The sequence below is a fragment of the Anopheles aquasalis genome, chromosome 3 (genome assembly GCF_943734665.1).
Source record: "Anopheles aquasalis chromosome 3, idAnoAquaMG_Q_19, whole genome shotgun sequence".
In the NCBI taxonomy this organism is placed as follows: domain Eukaryota; kingdom Metazoa; phylum Arthropoda; class Insecta; order Diptera; family Culicidae; genus Anopheles; species Anopheles aquasalis.
Window position 1 is genome coordinate 9795001 of NC_064878.1, and position 20000 is coordinate 9815000.

The 20000-nt window shown below is 50.6% G+C and overlaps 4 protein-coding genes across 5 annotated transcripts in view; 2 read left to right on the forward strand and 2 right to left on the reverse strand.

The window, feature by feature from the left end:
* LOC126578422 (putative inorganic phosphate cotransporter) overlaps nucleotides 1-10119 on the reverse strand; it is a 14832-nt gene extending 4713 nt beyond the window's left edge. The window contains exons 1-2 of one of the 2 annotated variants that reach the window (XM_050240953.1): nucleotides 9661-10119; nucleotides 4546-4802 (exon numbers count right to left, since the gene is read on the reverse strand). In XM_050240953.1, the coding sequence (XP_050096910.1) occupies nucleotides 4546-4597 (52 nt within the window). In that variant the 5' untranslated portion in view covers nucleotides 4598-4802; nucleotides 9661-10119. Of the gene's footprint in view, nucleotides 422-4545; nucleotides 4803-9660 lie in introns of those variants that run through there. The other variant, XM_050240952.1, reaches the window with a different exon arrangement.
* Nucleotides 10120-16055: 5936 nt separating this feature from the next.
* Nucleotides 16056-17027, forward strand: LOC126575091 (protein CWC15 homolog). The gene is made up of 2 exons (XM_050235628.1): nucleotides 16056-16282; nucleotides 16347-17027. Exons 1-2 carry the CDS (start codon nucleotides 16152-16154, stop codon nucleotides 16915-16917), a joined length of 702 nt encoding a protein of 233 aa, XP_050091585.1. The 5' UTR covers nucleotides 16056-16151; the 3' UTR covers nucleotides 16918-17027.
* Nucleotides 17028-17171: 144 nt separating this feature from the next.
* LOC126576193 (U11/U12 small nuclear ribonucleoprotein 35 kDa protein-like) lies at nucleotides 17172-18033 on the forward strand. Its single transcript, XM_050237365.1, has 2 exons — nucleotides 17172-17498; nucleotides 17561-18033. Exons 1-2 carry the CDS (start codon nucleotides 17253-17255, stop codon nucleotides 17981-17983), a joined length of 669 nt encoding a protein of 222 aa, XP_050093322.1. The 5' UTR covers nucleotides 17172-17252; the 3' UTR covers nucleotides 17984-18033.
* A 28-nt stretch (nucleotides 18034-18061) lies between these two features.
* Nucleotides 18062-20000, reverse strand: part of LOC126576192 (ATP-binding cassette sub-family F member 1) — a 3019-nt gene continuing 1080 nt past the window's right edge. Inside the window, exons 1-2 of the mRNA XM_050237364.1 lie at nucleotides 18950-20000; nucleotides 18062-18884 (exon numbers count right to left, since the gene is read on the reverse strand). The exon at nucleotides 18950-20000 is cut by the window's right edge and continues 1080 nt beyond it. Coding sequence (XP_050093321.1) covers nucleotides 18211-18884; nucleotides 18950-20000 — 1725 coding nt within the window. The 3' untranslated portion in view covers nucleotides 18062-18210. The remainder of the gene's footprint in view (nucleotides 18885-18949) is intronic.

Below are 20000 nucleotides of genomic sequence, written 5' to 3' on the forward strand. Positions count from 1 at the left end.
ATTGAGACGAGATCGAGACGAGACGTCAAGGACTAATGGCTGATAAGAAGAAAGCCCTTCGTCACTCTCTACTCCTATGGTATGGTATTGGGTGTCCTGCAGCAACAGCTGGTCAAGGGACACAGGCACAAGTACTTGCTGCAGCTCACTTATTTACACCGCAAACTTTCTGCCACAAACCACCACCACCGCCCAGCACAACGCTCATCTTCGCCAAAAGCGCGCAAACACGTGAACCTCTCGGGGGGCGCCAACACGTTGAGCTACGATCCTCCTCGTCCGGCCAATGTCAAGTGGTGGCAATATGTGGGTCTAGCACACTGTCTGGCCGGTGTCACCCTTGGTGCGGCACCTGAGAACTGAGAACTGAATTGAAGCCGAACTGAAACCAACGAGCACCGATCCGCTTGATCACCTCCACAGGACTGGGTTCGGGAGCGAGTCCGAGGCAATGGTTTTATTCTGTCCACCACCACCCTCCGAGACACACTCACTCACATACACTAAGATGAGGAGAGTAAGATCACACTAGAGCACACCCTTGCCTTGCTTGTACTGTCCAACGCGTGCTGGTCCACCCACCAGTACCGGGGGGATGGTGGTTAATTGAGGATTCCGACTCCGGGATGCTTCAGAGCACGAGACACACGAGACAGTTTCATTCACCACCGAAAAAACCCCTTTTCAACCTTTTCACCTTGGAGTTCAGAGGCGTGCTATGGTAGCGCCGACACACGCGGTCCCCACTAATCCGATCGTGCTTGCCACCACGCGTTAGGTGATAAGACGAGGCGTGCGCGCGTAGTGCGTGCGCTTCCTATCACAAATACCACCACTCGAACGGGAATACACAAAGAAATAAACAACAACGAAAAAAAAGGTGCTGTGAATGCGAGCGTGGGGCGTACTCCGCGAAGAAGAAGCTATCAGAATGTCAAACACGCGGCCTGGTCTCGGGTGGGTTGCTTCGATTGAGAATGAATATCGTGCTGCAGCAGCAGCAACAACAAGAACCACGCACACCACTACTACCGTGACACTATTTCATTCACCCGTTAGAGGAGTAGGCGAGATGGAAGGAATGCAATAGCATGGGGTGCAATGCACCGTATGCACCGCCGATCGTCGGCGTTGTTCTGCTGAGAACCAAGCGTGACACCGTTGCACCCGCAACACCAAACCGTGATCGGAATGTTGGCGTCCGAGCAGCATGGCCCGATTTCACTTCTAGCCGTTCTATCTGCATTCGGATAAAGAATACCAGCCGGTAGAGTGGTGCTTGTTAGCGCCTCGCGAGGCCTATCAGCTGACATAACCTGTTGGACCAGCGACTCAATGTGGCATCCAACAATGTGTACCGGTACCGTGGGGGGTTTAAATTTAAATTCCCATCTCCATCTGGCACCTTCCTCCCTTTCTCATTGATCAGTTCTACTATTCGCGAAAAGGATTAAATTTGCGCGCGCGCGCGCGCGCGCAAACACCACCAGGTCCGGCCAGCGTAAACAACAGAAACACGAACACGGCGGAATGGTTTCAATCACTACTGGGGCGATCCGGTCACCGGTATCCGCAGTTCGAGGTGTCGGTGTCGTCGGAGTTCGGGTTTTTTTTTATTGTAAAAATAAAACAACACCCATGGCGTGCAACGCGTAAAAATAGTCAACACACAAGACAAGTCGCGTCGCCTCTCGCGTACCAAGACCACGAGACCAACGGCAGCCCCCCGGACAACAGCTTGGACAAATAGTAACGCCACGCCACTCCGATCCTCACATCTTCTTTACACCGAGAGATCTTCGTATTACGATTTCGTGTGCGCCTGTCTGCGTGTCGGTCGGTATAAGCATGTTTTCATTCTGGTCGCATGCATTTACTCCACCCCACTCCACCGCCTAAGCACGTGTGGGCGCCTCCACCGCCACCGAGCGAGAGAGAGAGAGAGAGAGAGAGAAAGGAAAGGTAGAGGCACATGCAGCGTGCACCGTGAGATGTAACGCGATGCGCCGATGACCCTCACTCGTGGGGAAACCTTAACTCTACGAGATCCATCTTCCTGGTACGCGTAGAGCTCGATAAACAAATCAACTCGGTGATAAGCTCGCGAAGAACCTCGAAGCTTAGTCAGACGTTTGCCGGATCTGAGCTGGTGAAGGTGCTCGGTATTTGCGCTGCGTCAGAACCGACCCATGAGGTTGATAAACGATTCTTGCTCTGGCCTTAACCGGTCGGAAAGCGGAGGCGGAAGTGTCTTCAATATGTAAAGTTTGATCGAATTTCTGCGTGGGCCCGCGATCGGAAGATCATTTTCAATAAGCTGCAGATGGCCCTTAATTTAGTGTGACTTGAGCGTGACGCATGCTCCATCTTAGGAAGACATTACTATCTTCCAGCTAAGGCCTGGTATTGAAAGGGTTGCCATTTTTGAAACGCACCACACAAATACAGACACCGGGTGCCTGTTGCCAATGTATTTGCACAGCAGGTTACTAACGAAAAAAGGAGTGTTACGAACGCCTCCCCCTTGATACCACCAAATACTCCGACGGTTGTGATTCAGTTTCGGGCCTCGCCATTGCGACGCACAGTGTTGTTTGCACACCTTCGGCTGTTCCTCCTATCTCCTCCTATCTCAACAGCACCAAGACGCACCACAAAGGACCTGTATCTCTATTAGCATTCATTTATTGACGAGCACCCTGGAACACCGTGATAGTGCTCATTACAATTCAATTTGCCAAAAACCACTCCTCCGGTTGGGCTCGTTATCTTTTCTATCCGCCACTGATAACGCTTTATAACCCGGGGAAGGGTTGGTTGTGTATTTTTGGGATAGTTTCCCGGCCATTGTATGCTCTGCCGCGTATCAAATGCCCAATCTTGCGTGATATCGCCGCTGATAGAGCGCTTATTCGGCAAACAATGCGTGTTTGAATGTCGCGCCCAACACGTGTTCTCTCTAGTGATGCACCATTCATTATGCGAGTGATCATGGAATGTTATGGGGGCCCTCATGCGTGCTGCATTGATACAGAGTGTAACATACCGAAAGCATGAGACAACGAGGGTTTTCGCGCGCCACATGATCGGTAACGAACATTTAACTTTCGTTCAAATTCAATTTTGCTATTATTTTTTTGCTGTTAACGCTGGCACCCGCCAACAGATGGCGTAGTGCTGAGCTACTTTGAGCTACACACTTTGGTGCGAGCATGCTTTTGAGCAGTTTTTGAATTTTGGAACACGCGGTCAATTTCAAACAATAAAAACATGTTCTCCTCGTAGAACCACGATCGTTCCAGGCATCCATCCGTCGCGAAAGTGGCCACCGTAATTGAACAATTGGCACTTAACAGCGGCGGTGCGCGTGGCCGTTAAGCAGGAAGAGGGAATCATTTGTCGGTTCCAAATTTGCACGCGACGACGAGTTGATTTAGTGGAGCGGATTTATTGCCTTCCCCTCCCCGTCATCTACCACCACTCTATCGCTGGGTCAAGCACCGCGAGTGTGATCAGCGAATGCAAATAAAGGCAGCCGGCATGGCACTGCATTAGATTAGAGAAGATGTCTACCGTGCACCATGATAACACCGTGATGACGTAACGCTCTCTACTAACAGTACAACTATAAGGTGGCTTGTGTACCAAGTGACTAATGGCATTTTACAAATAATGCCATCGCCATTAGCGGCCAGACCCAGATATGTCATGTTGCAGTGCGTCAAACGACAGCGCGTGCGCGATCAGCGCCGCACAAATCGGCGATTAAATGATGATCACCTCGCAAAGTGTACTTCCCCCCCGCGGCTCTTCGTTTCGCTGGTTGTGACAATTGCCCTTGCGTGTCACCGGTGCCGACGGCAACAACACCATTCGCAGCCGGACTCCGGAAGAATGTTGTGCGCGGCGATCGACGTGTGACACGCGCCTTGTGTGCGCGGCGCATTCCAAAGCGACGTGCCGATCGATGTTGCACTCCACATCGGTGCCGCTGATGACCTTAAGCGCGAACCCACACGCACACCGCTTCCGGTCGGTCGCGGATTATGTTCCGGACAAATTTATGAGCTCATCAACGAAGGTTGTACGGTGCTGTCGTTGATAAAATATACTCCATTCGATCGCGCATCAGGCATTATGCTTGCGCTCCCAGCCGGCCATCCAATCTGCCAACTTTCTGTTTTATCTGAACTCGGCCAGCCTCGGCATGGTTGGCACGCACTAGGCTGGCGCCTTTTTGCAACGGCACTAGACAGAGACGTCTTTGGCACCACCGGCACCTCAATGTCACGGTCAGCGAACGGACGTGATCGGTGGTGGCCTCCCTCCATCGCCGCCCGGTACGCAGCACTGTGTTGGCGCCAGCTAACTGTACACCTGCGGACGGGAACCACGCACCGGTGCTCGGCCAAGAGCAGGGCCAGCGGGCATCGTGGCGCCTTGTAGAATGGGCTTCTCGCAAGGTCGCGCTACTCGCGCTTTTGTTTGCCAATTTATCACTCCGTCAATCCCTGTGGGTTAAGAATCTTAAGAAATAACACTTACGGTCCGGTTTCTGCGGTTCGCCATTGGCCAGGTACTCCTTACTGGCCGTCATGATTTGTTTTTTTTTTTTTTTTAATTGAAGTGACGGTTTGCTCCTAGACTAGCTAGTCTCCGATCGTCCGCTGCAATACAATCTCCTCTGGTGGTATCGGCGATTACCGATACGAAGCGCGATGATAATTAGACAGATGATGAAAGGATAATACTGTTACGTTGCTGCTGATGGATTTGTGTTCGTATGCGTCTCGTCACGGCTTCTATTGAGGGGGGAAGGGGAAAAAAAGAAACAAAAAAATTGACACATTAATGAGGCGTTGAGTTTGAACGGTGTACGCGTAATGAGCTACAAACATTCGCAAACAGATTAAAATGGTTGCGGTTCACAAACAGTGAACAGTGAAGTGAAGACAAACAGTACGTTGGTGTTTTTTGGGGACGTTCCAGACTGACGACTCTCGTTCGCCACTCCGTGTGTCACGCTCGTATGGCGACAAAACACAACTTCCGCCCGAACCAACAGAGAGAAGAAAAAAAATCCCCGGCCACCACGAGAGCGAAGTGCACAGGAAGATGATGTTGTTTTCCTGTCATCGCTTGGCCGCACCGGATAAGACCTTCCGTATCGTTTCAGCTTTTTTTTTTCGTTGAGACACCTGTCGATGCTACTGCTGCCTCTGCTGCTGCTATCATACTGATTATCTTTTTGAGCACATCCCATTGTTAACTTTTTTACAACGATGCTTGTTGTGCTGTGTGACTCACCAAATGTTTAGAGCGGACAAGGGGTGGCCACAAACTGGGAGTTGCGTAAACAACTTTCAAAACACGAACGGTCCGCGACCACACATTTTAGCGGGGAAGAATGTATGCAACATTCTAACGCGAATACTGGGCACCGATTGGCTCTAGAACCTTCCTCCCGAACATGCGTCCAAAGACCGTGACACCAGTGGCGAAACATGTGGACCCCGAAAGGTGCTAATCAATTTGAAACGTAACAAACAACACCTTTTGTGTGGTTCAACCAAACACACTCTCCAACATACACGATCCACGATGCGGTCACTTTCCCGCGTGTCACATTAGCATGATCAATCGATCAATCCTGGCTGGCAACCGGCGGACGAGATCAACGTGCCCGGTGCCCGTGTTAATGTTGAGCCACTTATTGTAACACTTTCACTCGAGTACCAGTCCCTCATCCTGGGGACCGGATGGCATAAGCGAACGACACCAGACACTTGAGCGTGAAGACCCTTGGGCGACTCAATTGTTTGGCGCAACAATGCGAAAAGCAACGCAAATGCGCCATTGCGCAACGCGAAAGCACCTAAACGATTGCTTTAGGGAGCTGTTCCACCGGTTCCACTGCCACCGTTGGCCTTGATGGCCATTAAGGGAAATTGTGAATAATGGAAAACACCTGAAAGCACCGGTTTGCTCACTCACCACTTGCTGCTGGGCTGCTGCTGCTGCTCCTGCGGCTACTCTGGCCACCGTCCAAACCATCAATGATGATCGCTCCGCATCCAACCACCATTTCAACTGAATCGCTGGTGGTGCGGAGAGCAAGAGGGCTAGCAAATTGCCGAAATTAACATTCCATCCACTTGTCACTCCCTCTCTCTCTCTCTCTCTCTCTCATTCTCTCTCACTCTCTCTCTCTCTCTCATCGCTCTGCTTCTTCTCGACGCCTCTACGTGCATCTGTAAGCGCCGGGCACCTTCTCCAGAAGTCTCCTCGGGGCTCTTTTTAAACCCTCCGTTCGTCACGTTGTTCTTTACAGATTTTTTTCCACCGTTCGATCCCATGGCGAGAGGGTAATGCTTGCCGCAGCTACCTGCCCAGCCGATCCTAGCGGTCATTCAGCTTTCTCCGCTACATTCTGAAAGTGCAGTGGAACATTCCTTTTTCCCCTTCTCGGTAAACAAAAAGGGATGCCAGGAAGACGGGCGTCTCTAGGTATCTTTCTAGGAAGCAGATCTGCCGGCGGATTCCGGCGCAGCACGCAGCACGCCATGATTTATGATCATCAATCCCCGGTGCACGTTCCAAACGAATGTCACGTTTTTCCGTTTTGTCCACTGCGAGCACCATGCGAGCGAACGCACGGTGTAAAACCAGTTGCGGTTCAAAGTCAAGATCAGCGTGGCCACCACCACTGGGGACCGGATTTCAAAACATCTCGCTGCCCGATAAGGATTTTGTGTTCGCGTTCACTTTCGTCGACCGTCGGTGCGCTGGTCCGGGTATCAGCAGCAACTACGCACCGCAGTCCGTACATCCGCGAACCACTACCGAAGCTCTCCTGCTTGCTGACGACGAAGCGTCCGAAAAAAAGTTATCATCATTGTGTGACCTCAAAGCACAAGTCGCCCAAGAATGATTCCGGCCAAGAATGATCCTCGAGCCCGGTTCAGCGCACTCGAGTGTCCTCGCTGGCACGTACACCGGCATTCGCTGATCTTCGAGAGCTTCTTCGCAGTGCAGAATGCCAGAAGTCAAACTGATTACATATTTATAGCACGACCCTCCTGGCAGGCATCACGCGATTCCAGCAGCAGCAGCAGCAGCAGCAGCAGCAGGTCTTCTGCCGCTGGTCTACTTTTGAACATCCTTGAACTCTTCGCTTACGATTCGCTGATCACCAGGGCTGCCATCAGAGACCACTTGTTCGATTCGTAAGATTGTTGCGCTGTCCCTCCCAGAGGACAGTTACTGAAGCCCCGCGGGGGGGATCCCATAATAACTACTCTGTTCAATCTGGTGGAAGCTATCCCTTGGCTTATCAGTCGTGGTGATAGGTCCATGGTGAAGGTAGTTGCATCGATATGGCTGTTGGTGGACCCTTAATTGGGCCATTCTGTGTCTGCACGTTGAACGCGGTGGCTTATCAGTTGACAGTCCCGCGAGGGTAGCTTTAAGAACCTACTCGAGATATGCAGACACGGGAATTACATAGCAACGTTATCACTGCTATTGAAGAAGCAGCAGCTGCTGTTGCGTCCTTTGAACCTCACTCCTGTCCAGCCAGATAATGGCCTACGCGATTGTACAACAGACACCCACCCCTTGGTAGTCTACGTCAACGGGTGATCGCTCTGATCGACGTGATTGAAATGCGCGATCTCGCCTCCCCCTCCGGGGGCTCCCGAAAAATAGCAATACAATTCTTGTCACGCAATCGCGTCATTCGGCAGCACCCAATCGGCCCAATCATCCGACGCAAGCTATAGCCGATTATTAACCGCGGCGGATTCTATTCCCGCCACGGCGGGTTTTTGCTTCCTGCATCATTCGCCATCAGCTGATCAGCCCGTTGTCTGGGCGGTGAACCGTGAAATTGAAATTCCACCGACAACAAACGGTCAGCAGCAAGAAAGAAGCGAAAAAAAAACGATGGCGCCGCCAGTCGCCAACGCGTGCGACCTTCACCGGAAACGGTCAAACCGAGGCGTAACCAGGCGGCTGCTAGTGCTGCTGCTGCACGGTGTGCCACTGACTTCGTAATCGCGATTTCGCTTCACTATATTTTTCGGATTCAATTATGTCCGCCAGCATGTCGCCGTCACTCTCTTCTCAGCGCACCGATTATCAATCTCAAACGTGAGGGCAGAACGTCATCGTGAGAGTTTTTAGCAGTAGGCCATGAGTGAGTTCACCGGAACTACTCTTCAAATTAGTAATCAACCCTCGTGAACGATGCGATGCCATTCCGTCCATTGTGTTTTGACCTCCAGGCTGGTTGTGCTTCCCTCGCCTGCACATCATCACACCGTGCTATCTCGTGAGAAAATTCTATTCCCTTACGAGAATTTGCAAGCGTGAAAAGCGTGTGTGAGCGAGTGAAAAAGGGTGGAAAATTCCCACTGACAAGGTTGAGGTCGGCTAACGTTACGATCACGAAACACCACAAGCCGCTTCTTGGCATCACCGTCCTCGTGTTCTAGGCGCAGGAAAGACGGAGGAAGAGTGATCCTATCGTCCACTCATAAATGCGCACAATGACCTCTCTCTCTCTCTCTCTCTCTCTCTCTCTCTCTCTCTCTCTCTCTCTCTCTCTCTCTCTCTCTCTCTCTCTCTCTCTCTCTCTCTCTCTCTCTGCTGCATGCAAGCGCTACTGTTGGTGAATGAAAATTATGTGAATCGCGCACCAAAAACACCGACACCGGTTGCGGATCGTAAATCGCGTCCACGAAGACAGCCATCACCATCGTCGCCGCGATCGGCGGTTGGTTTGAGGACGAGAATAAGTAGCAACACCACCTCAATCCACGCCCAGCATGATCTTCACCTCGGCGTGTTGTTCGATGGCATTGTGGTGTTGTTGCGGTGATTCCAAACACAAAATCAATCCTGCGCCGGGCGGTACACATTGATTTATGAACCGTCCTCGCGTTGTTGCCTATGGGTCCGAACAATTGCGCTGCTACTGGTGCTGGTGCTGGTGCCGCTGGCTGCTTTCTCTTTTCCAACGGCCGTGACCAAAGTACCGACCTCCCGTCTCCGCGGTGTCCGTGATGGGCAACGGGCTTTATTTTCGGACGCGATCGCGATCACGATCGGCGCTCTGCCCTCCGGTCTCCCTCTGACCTCTGCTGAGCAGCCGCAGAGGAGGCAATGATATCGACCATTCAACTGGGTCACATCAAAGTGCCACGGATCAATGCGAGCAACACGTGTTGCCCAACCCAGCCCGGGTTCTCCTTGTGCGGTTTTGGAGAAAGTCCCTCCCTCCGGTAGTGGATGGTGTGGCAATTGGCAACCGGCGCCTAGGGCCGGCGCCACTTGTCGGTGCGGTAACAAGGGAGTTCACTTTGTCAGACACACCACCGATGAGTTGACACGGTTTGATTCACGACACGACACAATGTTATCGCCCCCCCGGGGAAACAAAAAGAAACACATCATACACCCTCTAAGACACTTTGGTACGCACGCAGCAGACAGACAATACACTCGGATGTATCAGAGGCCACCAGAGGCACCCGAAGGAGGAAAGGGAGCAATAGGGAACAGATGGAAAGGGGGACAAGAGACACAGGACAGTTTACACAGATGACACTGAACAGAGTGTGACGGATGATCGGAGATCGATCACTGTTTGATACTTACACAGAAACACACACGTGATGGAAAAATTGTTGCCTCTCTCTCTCTGTGTCTATGTGGTACACAGGCACTAACTGCAGCTGGTTACTGTAGTATTCGGGAATTGTTGTAATGTTGTTGTTGTTGTTGTTGAAGGGATATGTGAACTAAAACAGGCGAAGCAACAACTATATCAACACCGACGACCGCTGGCGGTGACGACGTTGGTGGTAGCAGAATGCAGAGCCATCGTGGTGTTAGCGAGCGACTGAAGAAGACGGGCCATCGTAACGTAGTCGGATGTTGAGTGACTATTCGGATCGAAGGAAAAGCTCTTTTCTTTCTAAAAAGAAAACTTTTCACCACACGATGGATCGCGAGTCGCGATTTCCTACACCTCGATCAGCGCCGTCGCTGCTGCTGCTGCTGCTGCTGCGAAGGAGACGAAGCGTCGTTGGACGACAGCTGGGGAGCTACTGATGCACTACACTCTCGACCACTCCGCACAAGTAGTGGATTATTTATACGGAGTGCCGTCTAGTCGCCGGCACCAACACACCAGCCGCGCGTGGTGGAACACAGATACAGTCACGCAACCACGGGCGGACGCAGTCGCGTTGTTGTCGATCGTGGATGATTTTGGGTTGATGGCTTTATCAGTAGGGCCACGAGCGCCACGAGCATCGTAGAGAGAATCCTTTCTCTCTCTCTCTCTCGGGGGCGCGCACGCGCTTTCGCTCTTTCTATGGTCCTGTCTTATCATTTTCGATCCTTCTTCTCTCCGCAGGGCAGGGGTCTGCACTGACCGAGACGTACAGCCGCCGAGACGCTGCACGATCCTTTGGGCGACGGGCAACAGGATGAAGGTGGACAACGGGGATGCGATAAGCTGGAGGCACGAGCACACCTCCTGCGTGCCTCTTGTGCGGTTTCGAGTAAGCCACTGCCACCGGCGATAAGCTTTACGTTTCTGGCGCTCATGATCGATCTAAAGAAGGCTATTGCTATATTAATTTTATTACTATAGGAATTTTAAAAAATATATGAGAAAATCATCATTATGTTCACAAATAATTTTTTTTTTCATTTAAAAACGGTTTAAATCCCGTTTTTCGATGTGCATGTGGATGGATTGCTTGTAAAATTAAAATGGAACATGACAAGCAAATCATTTAAAATTTACGTCATTTGTTGGCTTCTTTTGTGCATTTATCATATCAGACTTTTAGTAATTCTTGCTCTCATCTGATAGATAAAACCCTGTGGCGCAAGAAGAAACGAAATCAAGATCAAATCGCAATTTAGATCTGAATTTGAGATTGAAAAACATGCGTTCACAAAGAACTATCTTGCTTTTGTTTTCTCACAATCATGTTCTGATCATTAATCGTGAATTTTCCATTACCACCTGATTATCTTAAGATGATCGCCAGCATTCAAAAATCCGGTAAATCCGGTTATGTCAAACTGTTGTGAAATACCCAACCTATAGTGCTTAACACGCTGAACCACGCGTGTTTGACCGTGGCGATCATCGAGTCGGTGCAAGAAGATCAAAAACAAAACACAAAATCAACACATCGTGCCTACACTCTTCACGCTCGAAGGAGGGCATTCAAGTGTGTTTCGTTGGCAGTACTTTCGAGCATTAATTGAAAAAAAAATGCTTGTTCAAGTATAGTCTCCGAGTACACATCGTTGATTAATTGCGGAAATGATAGCTACTTCAGAAGCTCCCCATGAATATCTACGGTTCGATACGGTTCTCCCGAAGGCACTCGCATGATGTGATCGCGTGAGAAAAATATATGCCGGCACGCCAACTGCCAGTGTGGCACCTGATCAAGCAAATGCCATAAACTACCAGACGTGAGCACGTGTACTTGCGGCCAGAATCCCGGGTTATACCCGCGGGCGAATGTAAATCCCCCTGATCGCTGTAGCAGCGCTGGCGGAGTGCTCGTTAGTCGCGAGACCGCAAATCGTGATCGCTACCGCTAATCTAATCCACACTGGCCATTCTCCAGTTTATTGGCCACGATTGTGTGTTGATTCGTGCGTTTATCGCTTGTCACTAAGGCGGAGTGTCTCTCTATCTATCGATCTATCGATCTATCAATCTATCTATCTATTAGCGCCCCAATTTGACCCTGACAACAAACGGCCTTGTCTAACCTCGGCGTGTAAGCAAGGTAGCTTATTGAACGATATCGATCCAGTAAATGTACCACTTGACTTCTGGGCGTCGTACCGCTAAGCGGATTCGATTGCGGTCATGATCGCAGCCCGATGGATTAATACCGCAGATATTCTTTAATTGCTTGGCCTAGTTGTGGAAAAGTCGTTGCAAAAATACAATAGCACTAGTTCTTTCTAGTTCAGTCCAGTCCAGTCTGCGGCAGTCACCTGTATTTGAACGACGAACTTGCGTGTCATTTCCGGCGCATCTTACAAACTAGTAAACACACGTCCGATGCACATCACCTGACGGTATCGTCGTCGGTGGCGGCGAAGGTGTTGTAAATCAGTTTATAGATGCAATGTGACGTCGTTGGACATCTTCTCTTCCACAAAACGTGAAATTGGTGGCAATAAAGCTCTTCAATTTCCTATCACGTGCCGGACGTTTCCAGAATACGCAGCGCAGACGTCTTTGAAGTCTTTTAGTCCCCCCCGTCCATTATCATCTCCCAACGTACACTTCATTGCCTAATCCCTGTGCCCATTGATCATCATCCACGTTTCTAATTGCCGAAGCACGTTCTACGCAGTGGAACACCCCACATCTGGTCTGGTGCGGTGTCTGTGAGCGTTGCTTACGTATGCAAATGTTGTTTAACGTTCTTTACCCCGTTCCTACTTTGTCGGTCTTTTCTCCGTCGGGGATTGCCCGCCGGGGGTTGCTCTGGCGTGTGTCGTGCGCCAGTCCAGTCCGTTAATGGCCCTTAGCTAGTCTAGAAGTATCGCCAGGTGCTGGTCTCGCCTTGCAGGTTACATAAGCAGTGGTGGAATAAATAAAAGTCGTATCCTAATTGTCAATACAACTGGTTAATGAAGTTGCAGAAAATGTCTATCTATATTACTAGATACTGCGTGAAACAATAAGGAAATTCGTTTCCAAAGACGAGCTTCTTATCAAGAGCAGAGACAACGCACGTGCTATCAACGACCCTGCTTTTAGATTCATGGATACCGTGGTACAATTCGGTGCTACTGCACCCAAACCAATACGCATCGGGTTAGCGGAATAGCTTGTGTTGGTAATAGTCCCACCGTATGGCTCCAAATGGTCTACTGGAAAGACCATCCATACCATCGGTCTGTACTGGAATGTCTAGCGACCTTGAGGTAAGTGTATAGACTTTAAACAGTTCGCCAAGACACACATAACCCTCCTAAAAAGGTTCCGCGGCACGTTCACCATCCGCTCGTTTCAATATTATCTCCCCCAGACGACGACGATGACGACGAACACATTCCGCGCACATGTCCGTGATGTCAAATCACGTTCTCGCAAAACGTTACTCTGTCGCCAAGATGGTCATCTCTGGTCTTCCTGTTTGTCCCCCGTCGTCCCGTGGACCCCGCGGTTCGTCAGGTGGGCACCATGCCGAGAGAAGGTGTCTAACGCCCGTTGGTCAATCGATCAATCATCCAGGGATAAACAGCTGTCAGCAGGTGGAATTAGCGCTAGGTCTCTTCCTCCAATCATGCTGCCCCGTTATAAATCCTGCCCCCTCCCCCCCCTTTCCGCAATCGAATCGTGCCACCCAATGCCCTCGTTGAAGGGCTGCGCCACCTCCCAGCCAGTCAGTACAGGAACTCGAATGTCCCGAAGTATATTGATTGTGAACTACCTTGTGGCTACCTATTGCCACGATGCGATTCCCTATCAGCCGGGCAAACAATGCCGACCATTAAGGCATTGATATATTAATTGATTTACAATTTTTCAAGTCACTCCGCCACCCCGCAGGACAAAACGATTTATCAAGCACATGTCACCGTCGTATAGCCACACGGCCACACGAGGTTCTATCTTCGCCTACTCACACGTGAACATCAGCGGCCAATTATGGCATTTGCGCTCATTAGCGCGATTTAGCTGGTGCAATATAGGCCTGTGGCGAGGATTGCATGGCGCGCTTCCTGATAAGCCTGACTCTGCTGATGAAACGCTACCCTCAGCGCATTCCGACAGTTCCGAATACTATTCTTAGCCGAGCTTATGTACCTGGGGCATGGGCTTTCGCTCGATTCACGGTTGTTTCCGTGAGGCGCTATCTCGTTACATTGTAATAATGCCAATTGTCATCATTTGCCTCAGGCACGGGCCCACGCTACGCTACTGATAGCTCGGGCGCGAAGTGACGCTTCAAGAAAACCCACAACCGGAGCACCCACCCTGATATGACAATTCCTTGTGATCCGATATCATCTCCTGTGTCTAGTGGGTCGACGGGCCCACTGCATTTCACGTGATGGGTACGCTTCGCATCACGAGTCGACGTGGTGGTCTTTCACGGTTTCCCCGCTGGACCCGGACCCGCGTTAAGACCCCATACTCAATTGTACTCGATCGTGCGCAATCGCGGAAGCGGCGCACACACGAGCCACAGCCCGGGAACAAGCACCATAAGCCACACACTCGTGATGCGTCCCTTTTGGAATCAGACAACCCACCACGGGTGGGATGAGGGATGATGAAATCGCGAGATAAAAGAAAGGCCCGCGTGCGCTCTTGCCCAGTCATCCCAGGCGGGCACTTGGACGACATTATCTATTTACCTGTCGAAGCGCCTTCGTTGTTTAACAGGGAACAGCGCAAGCCATACGCCATAGCTCAAGGACAGCCAGCGTAGTGGGTGGCGCAGGATCTTTTCGAGGGACCTTGCCATAATTTGACTGTTTATCGGGCATCGCGCTCACAATCGGTTTATTGGCAGCGAACTGGGCGACCGGGTGCTGCCGCTTGTCACGATAATTGCCCCCAAAATGATAGACATTAGGCACACTCCTTGCCGTATGCTAAATGCGTCGAGAATGTGCGATTAGGTGAGTTTATTGCGAGTCAAAGATCGAGATCGAGTTTCAGAGGGAAATGGGCGACAAACAACTCTTTGAGTTGATCAACAGACGACACCTGTAGATGAGTGAGTTTCGGAGGCGTAATTTGATGGCCTTATAATGGCCTGGATAGACACCAAATGTTATTGTACCAACACTGAGTCACGAGCATCTCTACTTCGTTTGAAATGATTGTACATTGTACTATTGTACCGAGGTGATGTTATCGTGAATGTGGAATGTGTGAAAATTAAATAACCCTGTAATCAGTCGTGACTGCGCAAATACGGGAAGAGTAGTTCCAGCCCGCGTAGCTCATCCCTCGGTTAACTCAACCATAACGCCCTCACCTCCTCCTCCTCCTTCTCGGTAGCATTACCACGCCCCCCGGCCGTATGGCTTGGCACTTAGTCACGTCTGATTGTGCACCTGCAGGGTGGAGATGAGTTTGAAGCTGCACCTGGAATAATGCATTATTCCAGGCGGTATAGTCGCGTTATAAATATGCAACCAATCTGGTGCATGATTGGCGCTTTTGCGTTAGATCTTAACTCATTCGCTGACCAGGTTGAAGTACACGTGTTTCGGTGCAGTATAGAACGCAATTCATTTGCATGTTGCCATTCTAGTTTCAGCTCACGTCAATGAACTGATAGTTGATTATACGATGTAGGGAATGCGTATAGAATTAGCATGATCTATATTTCCATCTACGGCACCCGATGCATTGATCCTCGTTGACAACAATTCAGCGGTGACGATCACGTGATTGTATCCGATCGGATACAATGGCAAAATACGCGGGAAGCTAGGTATTTGCATTTACATGCTAATATTCTATTCATTTGAACGAGGCAGGGCGTCATTTTCGTTGAATCGTGCGTATGCCACAAATTGGTTATGCGCGTTCGATCAAGAGTACTTGCAAAAAGAGGTTAAAGAAAGGATGTTGTACATGCGAAATTTTGAATCTGAGATAGAATTTAGGGATTTTACTACAACGAAGAGGTTTGTTAACCTCGTTGAATTGTAGCTGCTGATATATTAACAGAAACGTAGCCTCGAATAAGGAAGAAATCCACTCTTCCAGGTATAAAAATCATGCAATGAATCTATTTCACGCCATTGAGAAATAGTTTAATCTGCATTTCTACAGCTAAATCTAACAGTAAAATGTTAATCCTGAGTTTGGTGTTCTGAAACATAAAAGGAAGATTAATAAAAACACAAAAAATCAAGTTCTTGTATGTTTGAAAAATGACCAAAAATCCCATTGTTCTGCTATTCGCATCGAAGGGTTATTTCTTGAGCTCAAATTCAAGCGTTTTGCAATTCAAGGGTTTCTCAACTCAAGCGTTTTGTTTACAAATCGTTGCGTTCCACAAATCGCACAAATCCAGCCCAAAAACCTTGTAAAATCTCGTGAAAACCCGGAAATATCGTGAATCATGACTACCGCGGCCCGTCCAACGTTCGATCCCGCCCGTGGTGGCACCGGTCGCGGCGAGAAGGACCTGAGTGCCCTCTCCAAACAGTACAGTAGCCGCGATCTGCCCGGACACACAAAGCTGAAATACAGGTAAGACACGGCGCCTCCTTTATGAACCCTGCTTATCGCTTGCTTTTCCCATCCCTCCCCACAGAGACCAGGGTCAGAACACGGCCGAAGAGCTGCGTAACCGTGACTTCCGTGAGGAGCTGGAAAAGCGGGAACGCGAGAGCAAGCCAAAGAGCTCGGCGGCCTCTATCGCGCGTCGTGGTGGAGCTGAGCCAGCGAGCTCAGCGATCAGCAGCGGCGCCACCGGAAGCAGCAGCGCAAAGCGCCAGAAGATCGAGGCACCGCAAAACCTCGATGCGGATGATCCGGTCGACAGCGACAACTCGGATTCTGACTCGGACGAGGACGACACGGCGGCACTGTTGGCGGAACTGAACAAAATCAAACAGGAACGGGCAGCCGAGCAGGCATCCCGGGAGCGCTCCAAGCAGCAGGAGGAAGAGAAAATTCGCATGGAAAACATACTGTCTGGAAATCCGCTGCTCAGCTACTCGTCCACGGCCAAGGCAGAGCTGAAGGTGAAGCGCCGCTGGGACGATGATGTTGTGTTCAAGAACTGTGCCCGCTCGGAACCGGACAAGAAGGCGAACCAGTTCATCAACGACTCGCTGCGATCCGATTTCCACAAGAAGTTTATGGATAAGTACATCAAGTAGGCTGCGGGATTTTATACTTTCTCGGGGGTTCGTAATACTAAGCATCTAATTACAATTGAAATCATCTATTGTATATGTACCGAATAAAGGGAAAAGAGAGTTTCATTCTAGGGAGTGTGATTCGAAATAAAATTCTTAAAAACCAATAGAACAAGCTGAAAACATCCTTGAAATCCGGTGAAGGAAAGAACGAGATAGCACAATTGTATGTGAAAGAGAGAGCAAGACAACAACCGTGTTGACAACAAGGCCAGCTGTGATTCCGACGGAACAGTTCCGCCGCAACTGCTTTCTAGATTTTCCTGTGGCCATCATCCCGGAAACCGAATCCTCCAATGGCCAGCGGTGACGGACAACGAGAGGAGAAGGGCGGAACCACCGATCCGGCCCACCGGTGGTCCAAGTACGTCACGGATGTGTACGATCCGATACGCGTCGGTTCAATCGACGGGACGGATGAGATCGCACACGATCGAGCCCTTCTACGGGCTCTCAATTCACGCTACAAACCGAATCGCAAGGTACAGGGCAATCCACTGCACACGGTCTTCGTCGGTCGGTTAGCACACTCCGTAACGGAGGTAAGTTCTGTGTCCTCGCCCAGAGCTAAGGAACAACCGGCTGAACATCCGTTTTCTTGCAGGAAAAACTCATAAGCAGCTTCTCACCCTTCGGTACGATCGTTCGATCACGGCTTGTCACCGACATCGTCACGGGAATGCCCCGTGGATACGCATTCGTCGAGTACGCGTCCCGAGACGAGGCACTCCGGGCAATCGATCGGATGCACGGTTGTAGCATCGAAGGGAAGGAGATACTGGTTGATGAAGAGTGGGAACGACGGCTGGAGGGTTGGAAACCGCGCCGGTTAGGTGGTGGCTTCGGTGGAAGGAAAAAATCTCAGCAGCTACGATTCGGCTGTAAGATCCAACCGTTCCGGAGGCCACTCGCTGTTGAAACCGGAGTAAGCGCTACGGGAGTATCGAGTGTGAGCGAGTGGAATCGCCGAGTTCGGCAGCGAAAAGAGATCATCGATCAAAGCAACCATCGACACAATCCTGATTAGCAACGGCTCTAGGCAGCGGAGCTGAGCACAAACGAAGACCGTCATCGGAAAGAGAGAGAAAGAACAGACTCGTCGGTGCTAGTGGCGCCATAATTGTATATACTTTTCAAAATGCTAATAATAAAAACGAATTTAATCGAAGCAAAGGCTCTGCTACAAGAAGAAGGAGAAAAAGGAAGCAGTAACACTCGTACCGACGCCGAACAACGAACACACGGATACCCGGATCACTGCAACACTGCCGCGTTGGCCGATATACTAGGGTTGTTGATAATCTCGCCCAAACTGTCCAACACCTCCTTCCGGTAGTCATCGAAATCACCGTCCACCTCGTTGATCGTCTGCTCCTCGATCACGTACAGCGCACACTCGGTCTCCCGGATAAGCCGTTCGTCGTGGGACACGATAATCACTCCGCCCTTGTAATCGTTGATCGCTTCTGCCAGGGCATCGATCGATTCAATGTCCAGGTTATTCGTAGGTTCATCGAGAATTAGCACATCCGGTGCATTGAGGCACAGTTCGGCCAACGCTACGCGAGCCTTCTGTCCACCGGACAGATCCTTCATTTTGATCGTGTGCGCATGGCTCGCAAGTCCAAACGTGCCGAGCTGCTTACGGGCCTTCTCGTACGGTAAGTTAAACAACCGCTGCAGATACTCGGCCGGCGTTTCCTCCGCCGTCAAATGCTCGCCCGAATGCTGATCGAACCGACCGATACGCAACCGATGGTTACGCTTCACCTCACCCTTGATCGGTTCCAGCTCACCGACGAGCAGCTTCAGGAACGTCGATTTGCCGACACCGTTCGGACCAACGATCGCCACCCGGCTACTTAGATCGATACCGAAATCAGCTCCAATGAACAGTGGCTTCTGGTTGGGGAAATTAAAGTTGCAATCTGGAATGGAAAATGACGGGAATTAATACCCGGCGCCACACCACTCTACCCCACCGGATACTTACTGTGTAATCCAAGGATCGGTGGCTGCAACGGTGGTGGATCGGGGAAGCTAAACTTCACGATGTACTCCTTCGGCTTTGACAGCAGCTCCACCGGGCCCTCGTCCTCCTCACCCGGTTTCTGGTTCTTGCTGCGTCCCTTCTCCTGTTTGCGCGTCAGATTTTCCTTCTGTTTCTTTTCCGCCGCCTTCTTCGATTGACCGTGTGCCTTCAGTTCCTTCAATCGGCGTTCCTGCTTCTCGTAATCCTTGATCATCTCGCGACGCTTCTGCACGTACATCTTCTTGAACATCGTGTAGTTACCCTTGTAGTAGTACAGCTTCTTGTTGTCCAGATGGATGATCTCATTACACACGTTGTCCAGGAAAGACTGGTCGTGGGACACGATCAGCAGCGTTTTCTTCCAGCCCTGCAGATAATTGTCGAGCCAAATGACGGCGTTCAGATCGAGATGGTTCGTCGGTTCATCGAGCAACAGCAGCGTCGGTTCAATGAAGAGTGCCCGCGCCAGCGACACACGCATACGCCAGCCACCGGAGAATGCATTCGTCGGACGGTTCTGCATTTCACGCGAAAATCCCAAACCGGCCAGAATACGGCGGGCACGTGGTTCCGCCGAATCGGCACCGATCGCCTTCAGCTCATTGTACACTTCCTGTAACCGATCCTGTAACTCGATCTTTCCATTTTCGACGGCCTCTTCCAGTTCCTTGCACTGTTGCAACAGTTCCGTTCGCTTTACGTCCGCTTTCAGCACCGTCTCGACGGCCGATGTCTCATCGGCGACCACTTCCTGCTCGCACAGCAACACATCGATGTTGGGCGGAATGGCAAAGGCACGGTTAGCGATGTGGCGCAGTAGGGTCGTCTTGCCGTGCCCATTAGGACCGACCAATCCATAGTGGCGCCCGTTCGCGATCAACAGATTAGCGTTCACGAACAGATCGTTACCCTTGGCCGAAATGGTAAAGTTTTCGATCTTAATGTCAACGGCATGGTCCTGATGTTTGCTCTGGTTGCCCGTCTTCTGGGCTTGCGACATCGTAAAGTTACT